This window comes from Lonchura striata, chromosome 1 (assembly GCF_046129695.1).
Source record: "Lonchura striata isolate bLonStr1 chromosome 1, bLonStr1.mat, whole genome shotgun sequence".
Taxonomy (NCBI): Eukaryota; Metazoa; Chordata; class Aves; order Passeriformes; family Estrildidae; genus Lonchura; species Lonchura striata.
Window position 1 is genome coordinate 126,540,210 of NC_134603.1, and position 19,415 is coordinate 126,559,624.

The 19,415-nt window shown below is 41.8% G+C and overlaps 1 protein-coding gene across 1 annotated transcript; it reads left to right on the forward strand.

The window, feature by feature from the left end:
* The first annotated feature begins 6,243 nt into the window (after positions 1-6,243).
* Positions 6,244-6,810, forward strand: FERD3L (Fer3 like bHLH transcription factor). The gene has a single exon (XM_021538070.2). The coding sequence runs from the start codon at positions 6,244-6,246 to the stop codon at positions 6,808-6,810; it is 567 nt and encodes a 188-aa protein (XP_021393745.1).
* Positions 6,811-19,415: the final 12,605 nt, after the last annotated feature.

Here is a 19,415-nt window from a genome sequence, read left to right on the forward strand (position 1 = left end):
CCCAAGTGACTGGAGGTCATCAAATGTGACAAACATCTACAAGAAGGGTCATGAGGAGGACAGAGGAAAATACACCTGACCTTGTTCAGGGAAAGGCCATGGAGCAGATCATCCTGAGTGCCATCACATGACGTGGGACAACAAGGGGGATCAGGCCCATCCAGGAGGAGTTTATGAATGATGCTGCCAGCACGTACCCGTGAAATCTTCTGGCAACGTGTGTTACCATCCCCCAAATCCTGATGGCAGAGGGAGGAGAAGATTTGGCTGCATAGTTTTGAAGGCAGTAAGCAGCACAATGGATCTAAAGATTTCAGCCCTGCCACAGACACACATGGGAATAATATGATGGAACATAAGATGGAAATTTTTGTTTTGCAGTTCACTTTAAAAAAATCTGACAAATAGCAATAACACTGGTATATATTTTAAAATTATATTTGCTAGATCAAACATTTTAGGTTAGCAAGCAATCAAAGCTTACTCCATGTTGTTAATAAAAACATGTTCCAGAGATATATTAATAAATCACTTGATAAACATATATTACATATAATTAATGTAAAAATCATATACCATCCATGGAAGGACCAAATGCTTACAGCTGAATACTTTAATGTGATCTTTCTAAGGTTAAAAGTCTCCATAACACAAAAGGTCCCAGAAGTTGAATTCCAGATAAATCAAACTCTCTATTCCAATTTACCTTATTGTATTTCCTACAATTCTTCTATTTCTGTTTGACACTTGTTCTGTACCTTTGTAAAGAAAAACAGTAGTTAATACAAATCCACAAAGCATATTAATATGGCAGCTGCTAAAGCATGAGAAATGTTTTTAGAAGCAAGATTTTAAATCTTATATTTAATCATGACCTATTTACCTCAGAAAAAAAATTAAAAGGATGAATGACTAAGCAGAAATAAGCAGACACTATCCATAAGATTAGCTGCTTCCAATGTGTTGAATGGGAATTAAATGAAAATTCAGTTGGAAGATACTATGTGATACTGTAATTGTAGACTATTGTCATAAATACACAGACACAAGCTGTTAAGAACTGTTAAGAGGGACTGTGAAGAGAAGAAATTACATACCCTTAGGACAATACTATAGCTGGGATCTAGGAAGGCAATGGATGGCTAAGAAGCTTGGCAAAGAAGACCTGTTTCCTGTAGATGACTTTTAGTTGCAGAAGATACACCTATGAACTATAAAAAACCCTATAAATTACAGAAAAAATAGAAAAAATAGGAAAAGAATAAATCTTGGTCCTCCATCAACCATCCATTTATTCTGTTGATATATAAGCAAGATCTTCTCATAAAAATAGCTTTAAGACTGACAATTCCCTGCATTTTACAAATTGTGAGAAGTGGAAGAGAAAAAAACATTAATTTGTGTTCCTAGTACATAATTAAAAACCAATAAAAGTTAAAAATTTTAATAAAGATTTTGGAAAAATCTAGAGTTCTAGGTAAAGAATACATATTTTATTGCATTCCATTTCAACAAAAAATATTTATGTAACAAAATCAAGATTAAAGAAGCTATGTTTGAATAGCATTACACTTTTTCATGCATGCTGATAAAAAGCCAGGAAATTCAAAGTCAAGTTTGACATTCCAACCTTAATGCATGCCCTGTTCTCAATCCCTCCCACCCCTAAGGTTATGATTAAGGAAAAAAGTATCATTCATAAAACTTTGCAAGCATGATGAATCCCATCCCACCCTAACCACAGCTGTTCATTTCATTTGTCTATGATTTACCCAAGATTACAGTTTCAAACTTTTTCTTCATCGTTTGGTCCTGTATGGGGAAATACCAACAGTTGCTTCTTTAAACTCTTCAAATGGGTGTAATACTACTGTAAATAAAAATGAACTGCCCTTTACTGGCAGAACATACCTAGTTTTATTAGATTTTGCCCAAAATATTGATTTTTCCTAATGATTTCCTGTGTCAGGGAATAATGATGTTACTGAATGTCACATTTTTGTCTGAGAGAGCTAAGTTGTGAAACCTGATCTTTGTAAGTAGGTGCTTGTATTCAAATTGGAGTCCTGTTAATGGCAAGTTGTGACACAGGAATGCATTAATACAGTCAGATGCAAGTAGGATCAGTGCCTGAAATTACTGGTAGGATCAGAGTGTAAAGCTTTGGCTCACTGAATTTATTCTGGTTTTCAGAATAGAAGTAGTCCCTCTGCTGAAGAAATAAGCTGGAATTCACCTGCTTTTTGAGCAGAAATTTCATACATATATCATCAGTCTAAGGAATAAAGTTAATTCTTAAACTGTCTATGCAGGTAAACTATTTAGAAAGAAAAATTGCAGAGGATTCTTACAGACTCAAATTCTAGTAGTGACTGCACCAAATACACCCAGTTGTGTTTGCCTGCATACTCTGGATATACATCTTACTGGATTTCTTTTAGTCTTTATTCCTACATTGCTAATTCTAGAGCTAAGGCTCATCCTAGAGAAATGAAGCTGGAATCTCCAAGCTTCTCATAGTCCATCAGGAGAGACAGACCTGAAGTGGACCATGATGTTCACTCTGGGTGCTCCTGTTTCTGCGGGAATCAGAATGTCTCCATGATAACTTGTTGCTTGGGTAAAATCCAGCAGTTAGGTAATATGAGTCCATTTCTAGTATCCATATTATTTTCCTTAACTGATGGAGTTGACCAATTCTTTCTGCAAATGAGATCTGGGGAAGTCAGGTTGAGGTAATTTTGTCCTCACCTCCATATCCTTCACGTGTTTCCAGAGTACCAAAGGCTTTCCCAGCAGTTTCAGCCAGCAAAGCACTGATTCCTCTGACCTGTATTAGCTTTGACCTTGACTTCATCAGCCTACTCCTTTCTGGTTTTGTTGTTAAGGTGCTCAAAAAAGTCCTGACCATTTAATTCATTTTATACATTTTGTTACACAATTTGTGGATAATTACCACATGAGGTGTGATTAAAGGGCAAGGCAGAAAAGGATATATATACTTTTCTGATAGGGCTAATTGATCAGAAAAGTTGTTGTGGTTTGAGTTTTAAACACAAATCCTACATGAGCATCAAGGATCATTTTATAGATATTTCTGAAGAATAATTTTGGAAATAGCTGCACAGTGCTTTGAAATTGTAGCCATCAGTTCTTAGCATCTCTAAGCACCTTGTGAGTGAATTTTTAATTGATAAACAAGTGAAATGAAAAGTTAGGATAAGGGAGGGCTGAAGAAGGTAGGAGTCATAAAACAAACTACATTCAGATTTAAACCAAATCTATAAAGCACTTTGGATCACCTAATCTGGTCTGAGACAATTTTGGAGTAACAAAGCAGCCTCTTATGAGAGTTAATTCTGCTTCTCTGATATTCTGGCTTTGTCTAGGCACTGAAAATCTGCATCTTGCAGCATTGGGTATTCATTATACATTGTCTTAGCTTTGTCCAAAATGACAAAAAAATCACCAAATAAAAGAAAGTGCCACATATTAGTAGTACCACAGTTCATTGAGTTTATTCTATATAATCTAAAATATTTAATATCAGATAAAAATCAATATTTTAGCAAAAAATAAGGAAGAATAGAAAAGAATAAAAAGCAGAGGAAAAAAAACAGCTTTACAAGAGGATTCACTTTGGGAACAAGTCTTCATTTTCTTCTAGGACCTCCCAGTCCTGATTTAGTTCTGTCTTTATTGCTTACTTTAAGAAACATTAATATTTTTATGGCTTATGTTATATTACTTTGTGATGCATTATTAGCTAGGAAAGCTCTTCCAGTTCTGGTTGTCTTTGCAGCTTGTGTCCTGCAAAAATCTGCAACAAGAGAGGTGAGCAAGTGCTTCTCTCTGAAGATACATTGGTGAAGGGCATGTCTGTCCTTTACTAAATGTCAGTTTCCTACAGGACAGTAAATTAATGTGAATTTTGACATAGAGGTGATGAGTTAATATTTTTCCATTATTTCATCTCACTATCTGAAGTAGTTGTATTTCCATAATAATTTTGAGTTTTGTAGTGGCATGTCTTTCCTGGCATTTGTCCTTTATTTATACCTCTGTGTCTTTAAATAAAATACTTGTCACCTCAACTAAAAGGAGCCCAAATAAGTCATGGTCCTTTGTGGGTCTGTCATAAATATATATCTGATCTTTCTTCCACCGCGTGTTTATATAGCACTTAACATTTACATCTTTTCAACTTACTTTTGGGTCCTCTCTAAGCAACACCTCTCTTAACAGATGTTTTACAGCTCTTCATTCCACAGGTGTTCTTTAGTTACAAATAAGCAAGTCTCTGAGCGGCACTCTCCTTGGCTGCTAAGAAACCTCTTAGCCCTAGCAAGAACCAAGGCAGTCCCGCTGTTTTTCGCTATTTACCCAGCCTTAGGCAGGCTGTCGAAGCACCGCGGTGCCGCCTATCACTGGCCGCAGCAGCGGCGGTGGTGGCGGCGCCACGGGATGGGGAGAGGCTGGCGGTCCCCTGGGAGAGGTGGTGGCGATGTCCCCTGGGAGAGGTGGTGGCGATGTCCCCCGGGAGAGGTGGTGGCGATGTCCCGCGGGAGAGGTGGTGGCGATGTCCCCCGGGAGAGGTGATGGCGATGTCCCCCGGGAGAGGTGGTGGCGATGTCCCCCGGGAGAGGTGGTGGCGATGTCCCCTGGGAGAGGTGGTGGCGATGTCCCCCGGGAGAGGTGGTGGCGATGTGCCCCTCCGGCACCCGCGGCGCTGCCCGGCCGCGGGGCCCGGCCGCCCGTCTCCGGAGCTGTCCAGCGTAGCTGAGCTCCCGCGCACCTTCCGCAGCCCGCGCCGGGGCAGGGGGCACAGGCAGCGACTTCCCCCTGCGCCTTTCCCAGGAAAGGGATGCGCGGTTCGATCGCTGAGTTGTCAATGACGGCACATCCCGGTACGCGGGAAATGTTTGCGGTCCTGTAGGCAAACAGGAAGTATGTTCGAGGAGAGGGATCCTTCGGCCGCCCCCATCCGCCTCCTTTGATCTCACCGGTTTTGAAATCCCCTTAGAAATTAGAGACTAGTTAGCCTCTAAGCGAGAGTGACAACAATGCATGACAAAGGAGAAGATTAGGTTTTAAGAAGGCATCTCAGGAGTGATGGGCAGTCACTCCTGAAAGAGCTGTGTCTGCAAATCGTGTGCCAAACACAGAGGTTTTCGACCTCTGTGTATCTGACGTGCCAGGGATTGCCAGGGCCGGGCTGTTTATTTAGGGAGAGCCTATGGTGTGTTGGGGGGGGGTGATGTGAAGACACATCCCCTCTTCCAGTCTCCAAAAGCAAAGCAATACTCAGCGTCTGTCCTCAAGGAAACCTTGATCAAAGAAAGGTATTCAGCGGTGTCGGGTGTGTGGGGGGGTGTATTTATGTGCATTTCACGGTATTTTGCGGTATGTATCCAGCGTTATCAGTGCGTGCGCTCCAGTTGATTCCTCTGTGCTCTGCCGGTGACCGGGATGGCTCTACCAAAGGTGTAACCGCTGCCCTGACCAGCTTATCCTCCTCTCACGGGCAGGAGGAAGGAGTTTCAAAACAAGTGCTATGAGATTGCCTGGACCGAAATGAGATTTACGAAGCAGCCTTTTACTGGAAAGATATTTGAACTCTGATTGAAGGGGATTTAGAGGGAATGAAGGACGATTCCAACAGTTACTACAGGGAATGCAATATCAGGTCCCCTACAATGCTTACTTAGGCTAATGGAGGTCCTGTCATTCAGTTCTCACTGCGCTGGGATACAGGGTAAACATTCCCCCGGTGACCCTCTGCATGCAGGTCCCCTCTTCAGGACATCATTAAAAGCATACATGCAGTTGCTTGACATCAGTTGTCAGGCTGGCTCCCAGGGTTCAGAGATCCCGACAAAAAGGAGGAAAGCAAGTCCAGCAGAGCCCCCCGGCGCTGCTCCTGGGGGCTTTAAAGAGGCTGAAAATCGTTTGGTTGCGGGTGTATAAGAAGAGACAAAAGTGCCCAGCAGGTAAGAGCAGAGAGTTTTGCCAAGAAGGAACTGTCCTTGATCGCTGTGACAGGATTGACTCGCTGGGGACTCCTCTCTCGGGAGCATCCACGAGTCCCCGAGAGGATTGCCTGTCTCCTCTCATCAGCATCACGGCAAGAGATTTTACAGCCGCTCTTTCTAGTCCTGCTAATCCTGTTATCCGTGGGGTTATAAATATTAACGTCGCTAGGGCTGGGGATGGGGGACCAAAAAAAGCCCTCTCTGAAGTAAGATGTCAGCCAGCCTTTTCCCAGCCCACCAGCGCCCGGGGCTGCTGGATGAGCTGCACGGCAGAGCCCCGCAAGTGCCCTGCCCCGAGGGGCTGCTGGGCGCCTCGGTGCTGGATTTCGTGGCCGACCTCTCGCTGGGCAACCCCCAGGGAGCCCCCGGAGCCGGGGCAGGCCTGGGGCTCTGCGAGGTCACCACCGGGCCTCCCTTCGGGAACAGAGTCCTGTCGCTTCAGGAAGGGATGGCCCGGGGTTTACCCCTGGCTGCTTTTGGAAACGGAGATCCCGAAGACGAAGAAGAAGAGGAAGAGGAAAGGATGCACAGCGCTTCCCCCCTGGACAGACCTAGGAGAAAACGGATCATCACCTACGCCCAGCGCCAGGCTGCCAATATACGGGAGAGGAAGAGGATGTTCAACCTCAACGAGGCGTTTGATCAGCTCAGGAAGAAGGTGCCCACCTTCGCCTACGAGAAGAGGCTCTCTCGCATAGAGACCTTGCGTCTGGCTATAGTGTACATCTCCTTCATGACTGAGCTCCTGGACGGATGTAGCAGACAGGAGGCGAGCTAGAGAGCGCTGGGGCCCGGCGGGATGTGGCTGGGGCCGGGCATCACCCACGGCAGCGCGCAGGTGGCCGCGGCACTTCCCTCCTGGGGAAACAGATCCACCCATGGCTCCTGCCTCGGCTTCTCACACTGCAGCCAGGACCGTGTAGGTGTGGGATGCAAAACCAGGAGTGTTTGAAGAAGTGTGGGCTGAGGTCAGGAGCAGTTGGGGAGAAGATGGATGGAGAGGCTCAGTGTGTTGCAGATTTGTTAATATTTATAATTTTTGTAAACGGAACGGGGTTGGGGAGGGGTGGGGAGGTGAATGAAGTTTCGAGGCACCTCGGTTTGTGTTATGTTGCCTGCCTGCTCTAATATCTTTCCAATTTGTTACTTTGGAGAAAGACTGGGCCGGGGCAGTGGAGCCCTTCCAACGTGCAGAACGGGTTTCCAGCGGGTTCGGTTCCTGCCCAGCTGCCTGCCAGGGAAATCTCGGCCTGTGCATTTTAACCCAGCGCTTTCTGCCTTTTAAAAAATAAACAACAACTCCCTTTTCTTTGAAATCCAGTCTGCCAAGTCCACGCCGTGTGTCACGGGGCCAGGGAAGCCGAACATCTGGATACAAACGCTTGTTGTCACGATTTTCTTCCCGGGAACAGCTCTGTCCTTGCGTGCGGGCGGCCAGCGCCGTCGCTCGCACCGGGCGGGAGCTGGCCCGGCCCGGCCCGGCCTGGCCCGGCGGGGCGAGGTGCGGCTGTCCGGGATGCCCCGCAGCCTTCCCGGCACCGGCGGGGCCAGCCTGGCGAGCCGTCTGAGCCCTCCTGGGAGAGAAAACTTGTGAGTTTGTGGGCTTTGATTTTTGGGGACGTCAAGGGGAGACGTCTTCTCTCTCACGGCACATTTCCTTACAAACGCACACATCCACGCCACGTTTCATCTTTGCAAGGAGTAAAAATAATGAAATACATTCTGAAAAGCCGGAGCGGGAGGAAAGGGGGAAGCACAACCCGGGGATGGGGATAGGGTGCACCCCGGAGATCTCTCTCTAGCGTTACCTGCGGCTGCCTTCGCAGGCATCTCTGAAAAGGGACGAGCCGCCGGGAGAGCGGCAGCGAAGGGAGGTGGCCGTGACTGGGCTGGGAGTGGGGCCCAGGGTCTCCCCTAGAAGCCCCTCCGACCCATCTTGCTGTGCCCCTGCCCTCCCTTCCAGCTCCCCTCCCCAGTTCTCTCTGCTGCTGGCACCTTCCTTTGCTGCTGCTGGGAAGCACCTGGATTTGTCCCCGCGGCCGCAGCGGCCGGGCAGCAGCCAGCCTGCTCAGAGCCCACTCCGCCCGCATTAAACTGCCCATTCAGGAACGTGTTTCTGCGTGGCTTCATAGGACAGCTTTTATCTCCCTTAAATAAAATTACCGTGATATTAGTAAAATCAATATTTACCATGGATTCAGGCTAGTATACCTATGTCTCTTATTTCTCCTCTTGTGTTTTGTCAGCTCTGTGGTGATTCTTCTTTTTCTCGTTCTGTTCACTTTAATATTATCATGAGAGATCTAATATCCTGTATTAATACTCTAATATTCTCTCTCTTTTCACTTGTTTCCCTGGTTTCTTTTTCTACTTGTTTTTGTTGACCTCTCTGACTCCACATATTGCATCTGCTCTCCATTTGTCAAAATGCTTTTTTTTCCAAGAGGCGGTTGGATAGTTAGCGCAGCTGGATCCTTTCTAGGAACTGGGGGTTTCACCTCCTCAGATGGTTTTGTGTTGTTTTGGGGTTTGTTTTCTTTCTTTTTTTTTTTTTTTCCTAAAAATAAAACAAGAGAAGGAACTACGTATGAACAATGTTCCAAAATCAACAATAGTTCACACTACCCAATCTCATTTTAGTTACCATCATCTCAGGCAAAATGATGAAGAAAAATTCTTTTAGGACAATGAAATATGCAATTTAATATTCAATTCTTACCACTATTTCTCTATGATCTCTCACAGTATGATTATATAACTTTTCATAATTTTTCTTGCTCATATCATTGGATAAAAATAGAACTCTGTAGCACATAGAGTCTTAAGTTAGGAGATTCATAATGTAAACATGTCTGTAACAGATAATTCAAAAATTATTGGTTTTCTCTTCTTGGTTTAATAACAAAATACTGGAATTTGTTCAAGAACCATTTTTTTTCATACTTGTGTTAGAGACTAGAGAAAAACAGAAAGGATATGTTACATTTTATTTTAAAATACAAATGGATCTTGCATTATAAATCCTGATTTCTAATGGGTCACTGGAAATTCTGCAGCAATATCAACAGTAGTAACATTCTTATATGAGTCGCTGATACTAAAAACATTAGAAATTAAAAGTGCAGTTGTGGTATAAGCCAATGAACACAATATGTAAACAGCACAGAATAAATACCAAGATGTGTTTTGCGCTGCCCCTGAGCCACACATTGATTTATATGACTTTAAAACCTGATGAATTGTTTGTTTGTTTGTTTGATGCTTTTCTAAAACTGATGAAGATTTACTAAAAAAGCAGTCTAAATGTAATTTTTTCCAAGGAGACAGTGTTGAAAATAAAGCATGTCCTTACACCCATGAAGAGCTCAGTGAAACAGCAAAATGCCATACTGACCCATCCCTCAGCCCCTCTGGATGCGTTGAAATCCTGGAAGTTTAGTCTGATAAGAATATAAACCAATTATGGGAACATTGCAGACAAGCTTCTTGCTGGAGCACAATCCCATCTCGCTGAAATAACAAAACTGTGGGGTCCTTTCTCCCCTAATCCTTGTCTCAGTCCAAGTTAGCTGCACTCTAGTCTGTGGAGTCAGTACAGTACAACAGCCTGTCAGGCTTGGGAAGACAGCGAAGCCCCAACCCTAACAGGGTGCAGAAGTGCTGCTACCTTCAGCAAGGCTTGGATTTCACCCCCTGCAGCGAAAGGTCTTCCCCTGGCTCAGAATTCCTGCTGCCACCAAGGCTAAATCCAGCTCCTCATCTCCCCAAAGCGCAGTGCCATTATCACCGCATTAAGAACAAAAACTGACACTGTCAATTACTTCTGGGAAAAGATAATAAGGAGCTTTTTAAAGCCTTAGAACTGTTCGATTATAGCCCAGTTTTAGACCCTGGTCTGGGGCTGGTTTGTTTATGTTCTCTCTGGCCACTCAAGAACGACTTTTGGTAGAAATTCGAGTTCCCTTGAAGCTATCATGTTACAATTAGTATTCAGACATGTAAACCAAAAAAAATAAGACTAAATGAAATCATATTTGAGAGACATTTTGTAACTTTCAAAGAGAAGGATAAATAATCAAACGATTTTGCAATCCCTAGTTAGATTGATCTTGTTTTACAGCTGCTGAACCTGAAAGGATATTTAAGCAAACTAGTGCTGGAAACAGAACAAAATATTATGATAGCACTGCAAACTTTTGAATCCACTCTCTGATCAGCTACTACGGCCCTATGATTGGTGTTTATTATCACATTTGTCAGCATTTCATTATAAACACTAAAGTGTGGAGGGTTTATAACTCAGCTATAAAAATTCCCTCTAAGATGAAACTTGTTAAGTGAAGTTTTAGTCCAACAATTTTTTTTTTCTTTTACAAACTTTAAAATAAAATAGTTTTTGAATTGTAGAGGTACTAAGCAAAAGTAATGGAAAAGTGGTCTTGATTTCTTTTTCAGATTGGTGAGTCTTCTCAAAAAGAATTTCTATATTACCCTACTGGTCCTTTCAATTTACTTCGACTTCTGATTTTTTGTGTTTTTTTTTTTTTTTTAATTAAAAATACCTAAAATACTGAAGCTTAAAATGTGACTTGTGCAGGCTGAGTCCCTGTTTTCACAGGAATTTGATGGTTTACTAGGCTTGAATACTACTAATCTACAACAATGACAGCCAAGCTTTTCCTAGAAATAGAAGAGAATAGTTACAAGGAATAATAGGTGTGATGGTTATGTTCTTTTTGTAATAGAGTAAATTGGTGCTCTTTCTAAAGACTTGCTAAATATAATCAGTTCAGATTATTTGCTCAGCAACTTTGCTGCAAAAAAAAAAAAAAGCTTGTTTCAGATAGTGAGATGAACATTTTTCACTGCAATATATCCAGAATAAATTAATTGACAGAAAAAAAAAATATTCAATTGTAATTGCCTAGAATTTTAGCTTTTTAAGAAGTACAGGTCAGAAATTATTTTTTTAATTGTGCTCAATCCAAATTTTGCCTTTCTCAATCTCCATCCTAGTTTCAGTGATTACCTTTTGTCTGGCTGGCAATGAAGTTTAAGCCTTTTAATTATTCACAGCTACTACTCTGCTGATCACCAGCTTCACTCCAGTTCAGTGGTCCTTACATACATGAAATGCCTATTTCTTTGAAGAAGTCAAAATAGGGCAGTAATTCTGTTATCTTTACTTTTGTAGCACAGTTTTCCACATTAATATATACTTATCAAATTGTTGTGTGTATATTATCTTAGTGTGGCTTTTGCTGCTCTCTAAAGCTTCAGTGTCACAATGGTGACACAGACCATGTCCTGCCATGCTGAGGGGTTTTGAATGGCTCCCACACAAAGCTATTGCACTGCAGAAGGACAGGCATCACTACTGTCACACATGACTTTATTTCAAACAAATAATCAGGCACTCTGAGCTTCTAGGACTGTTTATGTTTTTGTCATACCTCTGTCATAATTTCAGAAAGACAAAGAGTATCCTGTTGATTTAACTGTCTCTCCTTAGCTCTGAAAGCAGATGAAAGATAAAAATTGTCCCTATGAGTTCCAGTTCCATCTTGTCTTGCTCCAAGCCTTACAGGGGATCAAGGACAAGTAATATATTTTATGATTTTTCCACACAGCAAAGAGGAAATCTGTGTATGGAGAGTCTTCAACATAAACACATGCACTGAGAGAAGTTGATTCAGATGTTGATATTTCTTTTTATTTCTAGCATTGTTTATTTACTATGCAGTCTTTAACCTAGTTAATGATTCCAACTTTTGAAACTTAACAGTTATCAGAGGGAAGAGTGGTATGTATAGAACAAAGAATACAGGAAAAAACATACCACAGCAACCACTATTACTGCTTGAACTTTTCAGGTTTATGTGGGATAGATATTGTCTCTGATCTCACTAAAAGATAGTTTAACAAAGACTTTCAAAGCAACCAATTATTTATTATTTTTCATTATTTTGTGTGGCCAAGATGAGGTGTCATATGAAGATCCTGCTGTCACTGCTGAAACAAAAGTTGTGACATAGCCAATATTTTGGTGTTTGATGGTGAAATGGAGGTGTGCAGCTCCACCAATCCTTTTCTTTTCAGCTGTAAGTAGTGATTACAGTGAAATTATTTCTCATATCCAGTGTTGCTGGGAAACTATATTACACTTTACAGTGCCCTGGGTTTCCTACTCAAGCTCTTAGGGGCTTGCCAGGGCTGCTTCCATGTGGAAATGTGTGTAAAGAAGGCACTGGGCCTTGTTCCCAGAGCCCTGCAGTAGGAAGGGGACAAGTCATCTCTCCTGGCTGTAGCTGGGCTCTTGTACTGCACAAGGTGTATCCTTTGAAGGCCTTTTTAATAAATACCTACTTTATTCCTTTAACACTGCTCTAGGTAGCTTCTGAAGGCATCACTCTTCAAAGGAGTGTTTCTGGGTAAAGTGCCATCTGCACCCTAAAAAATATACCAAGAGACTAGAAATATAAAGAAAAGTTTCATTCAACAGAAACTTTTGCAAGTGTAAGGGAAGATTCAACAAAGCCTTGGCACCCTCCTCCAGCCCTAGACCTGGTAGCTCTTTGAATTTGCCTTTTAACCCTGCGCTGCTCTGCTCCCCTCCCTCCTGGCAAACAGAAGGCCCTTATACTACAAAGAATGTCTCCTTTAGAACACATTTATTTGGGAAAAGAATGTAAAACCTGATAAAGCTAGATCCAGCCACAACTCAGCAGATTTCATGTTGCAAGTGTGCTATATTTTCTATTAAAGCTGGCGCCAGCGATCAATTTCTGCCATTCAGTCCACTCCGTGTGGTTGTATATTTTCTTAATGAGGATCTGAAATCAGCCTCTTTCACTCAACTGACAGTCTGCCAGAATTATGCCATCTTTCCAAATGCAGACATCATATGATCCATCTGTTGTCTGCAGCCATGCAGGGGAAATATTTTCCAAGGAGAAATGTGGGTTGGTCCCAAAAGTATGCAATTATCCAAGCGCTGAAGTGTTTCAGATGTTTCAAGGTGCTCTTGGGCCTCGTCTTGGGCATTGAAGCTCCTATGAAGTCTTTCAGAATAATGTACATAACTAAGTCATTGAGTTGCCAGAAAATTTTCAGCGTACAGGAGTAATTTTTAAATTATTTTTGAATAACTTTGAGCTGAATCAGATATTTAGGTCTCAGCAATATCATCTGGGGACGTTTATGAGTACTCACATTTGTGAGTACTACAATCTTAAGTAGTTAACTTTTTTGTTTTAATATTATCATATACAATACCAAATATAAAGAGTATTAAGTGAATATGCATTAAAAATGTTTTAATCTATTTTTATAATGATTTAATTATATGCTAGAATACTGCAGTAACTCTGCAACGTCATTGATTCTCATAACTCTGCAAACTACCAGATGCAAAAGAAGTTGTAGGATGATGAATAATAGCAATGGAGGAAAAAAAAGGAAAATATGATTGAGAGACTGTAAAATGAAGGGCTATCTCAGATCTTTCTCTACCTTACATGAAGGCGTGTGGAATTAATTTCATATTACATCTGACTCTGCTTAAATTTTCTTTGCAGATATCTTGAATGTTGCCAAATATGATTAAACTGATAGTTAAGCCCTCATCAGGTGCTGCCTCCTTGACGTACAGAACCCAAATTTTAATCATGAGCAAATGGAACTTTGTCTGAAGTACTGATAACTATGCTCAAACTACTAAACCAGTCCTTAGTAAGATGGACTTCAAGTCCAAAGGATGCAAACACCTTTACCAGCCCCAAGGTGTTAAATTTGGAAACATCCATCTATTTATTGCTTTATTCTGTCAGCTGTACTTGGGCTGAAAACAGCAAAAGTCAGTTCTCACTGTTATATGTTTCAGACTTCCAGGAAAAAAATATTTCAGCATCACTCTCAGATCACAACTGCCATCCTATGGACTGAACCCATTATGCTGAGGAAGTTCTATGATGCAAATAGCATGGAGAGAAATAAGTTTATTTCTATAAATAAAGCTATAATGAGAACACACATCATTCAACATATTTTAAACATTTTAAATGTGCAGGCATATCTCCTGAAATACATAAACTGAACCAAACCAAACAATGCCCAAACAAACAAACAAAACAAAACCAGATAAGTTTCTCATATTGTTTTTGTGAGTAGTAGAAACATGAATCTTTAGTGTACCATTGGCCAAATTATTTCAAGGATCCAGTGCATGAGCCAAATATTTGACTGGAGAGCATTTTTGTGTATAAGACTAGTGATTTTTGCCTTCAGGCTGGAAAGAAACGATAAATACCTGAGAAGGACACCACAAAGAAAAAGTTCTAATGATATTCACTTCAATCCTGCTTCATCTTACAGAACACAGTTCTTATGAAGCTATGGATCATTAAATAATTATTGTTAGGGCTTCTGAATCACCTCCATAACACATAAACATCAAATATCACCCCAAAGATGAAGGGCTACCTCAGAGATGAAAGAGAAGATTTTATGCACAAAATATTTTCTTTTGCTGAAAACATCCAGAGACAGGTTTTCAAATGAAAGAAAGTCTACACAGAAGTTGGCAATGATCACCTTGCAGTAGCATGGCAGAAATGCAAGTGACACCATGGAGGCTTCTTAGTGAAAGCCTAGGGAAAACAAAAATCCCTATTTGCTGTGGTTTCTTTCTACTCAATGTATAATGCTACTACCGCCTGCATGGCATTGCTCTCCTGTGTCTGTATTGCAAATGGGCTGGTGCTTATCTGCATAAAATGTGGTGCCACAGCTGTTACTGGGGAGCTGTTAATCCATTCGCTTAGAATTTGATGCCCTTGAATAGTGCCTATTCCAGCATGGATTTCACATGCCATTTTCAAATGGTCTTGAGCAAAGTTCAATGGCAACTTTTTGTCATATAATATTTTGCTAACTTCTATGAGTTAAGGAGCAGCAGAAATCCTTTTTTCCTCAATGAAGTTTGGGAGGGATATGTACAAAGGAATGTAATGCCTCCCATTCCCATAACCACAAGGAATGAAAAAGCATCTTCTACCTCTTTATAGCAGTGTAAATTGTTTCTGATACACATTAGATCTGTGGGAATTTGAAGGGCTGTTTCTCGCAGTAATAGATGAGTGACTGTATTGCCTTTTTTCCTCCTGTCTATATGCTTTTGGGTTGGCCCTTTACCCTTAATGTGCACAATTATGAAGTGCTTCCTATCGTACATCTGATTTAGCTTTAAGAACTTAATTTCCCAACAGTGCATCTAATCTTTAAAGATGGTTATTTTTCTTATTTTTTGGATGAAATTTTCTACCCACAGTGAATTCTGTGAGGAAATGGTAGGACTAAGACAGTTAACCTGCCAGCTACACTAACAAATCAGATAGTTTGACATCTAGACCAGACTATTAGTTCCTGCAATGAACTGACAACATGAAACCACAGATGGAAGGATTAGGTGTTGCAAAATTTTACCTGCCAAATTGGAGGCTATGTTGTCCTCTCAGAAGAAACAGCCCATTTTGGGATGCATCCTCAAGAAGGAGAATGTGGCAGCTGTTTCACTTTTTGCAGCAACATGACACAGTGTTATAGGAAAGAAAATGCAGAGAGTTATCTCAGTTGATTGAAATGAAGCCAAATGACAGTGTGCCATACCACAGCCACTCAATTACATACGTTGAATGTAGATAAAGTTGTAGTTACCCATAATGGACTTTGGCCAAAAGACAACATCATGAATCTTTCCAAGACACTAAAGGATTTTCACTGACCAAAACTTTAACATGTTGGCAGATAACTGCTAGGTTGAAGGCCATTTGGGGATAACAAAAATAGATCATACATGTCACTGTAGATAGCATATGGCTGTAAGCCACTGAAATATAATTGATCAAACTTCTATCTCTTTGGACGGAATGATGAACATTATACTGTCAAATAACCCAGATTCAGCAAAAATTCCTGCAGACATATGTCATTCCAATTACTTAAATCTCTGATACAGTGATTACAAGCAAGCAGTGCAGTAAGTTCTGTGAGGCTGTAGCTTGTTTTAGTACTTGTTTCTTTTTTATTAAAATGGATGCTCTAAACACTATGCATTCTTGTAGAGAAAAGGATTGCAAACTGAACTATAAAGTTCACTGTTTTGAATTAAAGCTCTTGCTGTATTCCACTGAACATCCTCTACCTTCAAGATAATTACATCATCTGCTGTTGCCAAGTGCTGCATTAGTCCTTTTCTAAAGTGTGAAAAACAAAGCGCCTAACATCAAATCAGACATTAGAAAATATTATAAGTTGCTCAAATGAAATTAAGTGAGACATAAACCTGAACATATTTTAGAGTCAGAAAAGTATTTTGGAATTAGATCTCTGCTCTGACTTTGAAAAGCCGGGCCATATTTTACTGCTTAGGGTCCAGTCCTTATCTGCCCTACTGAGCTCAAAGCATCCTTGCACTTACTAGGTCAGCAATAACATTTCTACTATGCAGCAAAATGTGGATGTTTTGAAGACTAAAAATTAATTACAATCTTACTGGAAAGGATTATTGTATTAATAATGAAAAAGTCCACAAGTTCAGCTAAATATTAGAGAACAATGACTGATGCTTTTCTCCAAAGGCAGCCTTTCTTACATATCTCTTATTCTTTTAGGCTGGAGGCAGGATAATTTTTATTTTATTTAAAGTTTAATTGACCCTTTTTAAGACTTGATCCAAAAGCCACTGAAACAGTCTCCTTGACATCAAAGGATTTTGGACCGACTCCTTAATGAATGTAAGCACAAATGTTCTAAAAGGAGAAACAAATATTTCTTTGCTTCTGACATGAACTATTTTTAGTGCTGCAAGGTCAGATAGTAGATTTTGGCATGAGAATGTTTGATATAGATACTTTTCAAGGCAGAAGCAGTACAGTATTTTGCATAAATACAAGTACAGATGTTTGTTTGGAGGTCAGAGTTCATAAATAGTCAAGTATGTACACAGATACACAGTGAATGTGTGCCAATTTACTTTAACATATCAATAAACTACCTCTCTGGAAAACTGCCTTTGGAATTTAGTACCTGAGATTTGTGCTCTAGATCCACTTCATTGTTGGCCTACTATATGATCTTTGGTCAGAAAATAAAGCCAGGATCTGCACCAATGGACAGATCAGTCCCTTGTGAGCAAGGTAATCTAATCATCATCCCATATTCTGGAGGAAGGAAAAACAGATTTGGGCTGTAAAATGAGAAGTAATGATGGATAGCAGATCTCTAGGCATCATAGTTGATAGCCCATAACACAAAACAATTATCATCTCCCCATGTAGAAAGGAATATGTAAAATTTGGTGTATGCTGACTGCTTTTTCTGAGAGAAAATACAGCCTGGAAGAGATGGAAATAAACCTCTGCTCCCTCAAAAGTTTTTCTAGCTCTAAGTAGTGTCCTTGGAAGTAATGTAATTGTGAAGTGAGATGGATGTTCATTTCTGTGAACCTTTCCCCTCCAGGCTCACCTCCTCTGCATTGCTACATTCAGCCCAAGTGGTCTATGGCCTGGAAGAGAAGATGGATGGGTTCCAACTTGGAGACCTGGCATCCAATCAGCCTGCCAATGAAAAAAACCCATGTCCTTTGCCCAGGAAATCATATGTGAATGTTGGGATGACCTTCCATGCTCTTTCCCTCACACCAGAATTTGCTGTCTGCTTCAGGTGTAAAAAACAGCTTATTATCCTGTCTATTGAACTGCTATGTTCATTTATGAATTATGAATTATGGTTACTTCTCACATGACCTCTTTTTCATTTTCATCTGTGAGATTCCAAGAGCACCTGAAATCCTAAAGGACACCACATGTAGTAGGAAGCACAGGGTTGGGGGGAATTTCCCCAAGGTTGCAGAAATGGCTAACAGGGTAAAAGCCCATTTTCATGCTGAAATTCTGGCTCTATCGCTCTGATACTAATTGCTTGAGCTGTGGGGTATTTGAGTCCACCTGTAAGAAGGAGGTTTTATGGACTGCCTTATCAATCATCAGTGCTGGAGGTGCATTCTCCCCCACCTTGGAAGAAAAAAGCAGAATTTGTGGCTAAAAGGGACTGAAGTTTAATGCAGTTTCCTTGGGCCAAGTGTATTGAGAAATTGAATATATATAGATTTGAGTAATGTGTTGGGAGCAGGAAGAATACAAATATATATATATTTATATAGTTCAGGAAAGATGGAAGAGATGGAAAAGAAAAAAATCAAAGGAGCTGAAATAGCCAATAAGCTCCATTACTAACAAAAATAACTGTTATCCCCTGGGGTATAGATAAGATTGTTTTACTAAGTGGTCTTTTCAGATATAGATGTGAAACGGCATAAACAAGACCCAGAGCCATAATTAGGGGCAGAACTCCACCACAGCATTAAATATGTTGATCTCTTGTGATGTAAAGGACTGGCCTTATCTAGGATACATGAGAGGAGAGGATACCACTCAGGCTTTCACAGAGGTACTTAGGATATGCTTAAACAGCCCCATCCACAGCCACGAATTATTTCTGGATCTGAATAAAAGATTTTATATAAAAACACGTGTTGAAAATAATCTCAGATATTATTTTATTTGGAGACCTGTCTTCTACATGGGACTGCTGGTTTGCCAATAGGTATTTTTCGGCCTTGCACGGAATCGAGAGCTGGGAGGAGAGGATGGATGCAGGAGACGCCGGAGCGCGGGGGGCGCAGCGCTCCCTGCCGCCGGCCCAGAGGCGACGGGAGCGGCAGCGTACTGGGGACACTGGGAGCACTGGGAACACTGGGAGCACTGGGAACAACGCTGTCGCACCTTTTCGTGGCAGCGAGCTGCTAGGACTTTTACATGAACGGCCACATGACAACGACCTTAAAAATGAAATAAAAATCATTGTAGCAAATTTGACAATGAAACGGACTCGTTAGAGGAACTCCGGGTTATTCTCTGTTTTCCAGAGCTTCTGGGCAGCTGGAAGCCCATCCGTGGGAAGTGTCCGTCTGTCTGCGGGGGATCCGTGCGCCGGATCTCTCCCCAGCACCCAGCACAGCCGCCCCGCGGGTGGGCAGCGGCGCTGCGGCCGCGTGGGGCCACCTCCGAGAGAAAAAACCCTCGGGGCTCGCTGAAACACGAGCGAACAGGGCCGGGAGCAGGAGGGCAGTGCCTCACCCGAAACTCGGGTGACCCAGCCTGACGGGGCTCCGAGGCGGCAGCGACCCGCCCGGGAGGGCGGCGGGGCCGGCGGGGAATCGTGCCCTCCGGTGTCCGGAGGGGAATCGTGCCCTCCGGGGGCCGGCGGGGAATCGTGCCCTCCGGTGTTCGGCGGGGAATCGTGCCCTCCGGGGGCCGGCGGGGA

What these genes read in the sequence shown, in the direction of transcription:
- FERD3L (XM_021538070.2), top strand. Translation starts at nt 6,244, where the DNA reads ATGTCAGCCAGCCTTTTCCCAGCCCACCAGCGCCCGGGGCTGCTGGAT.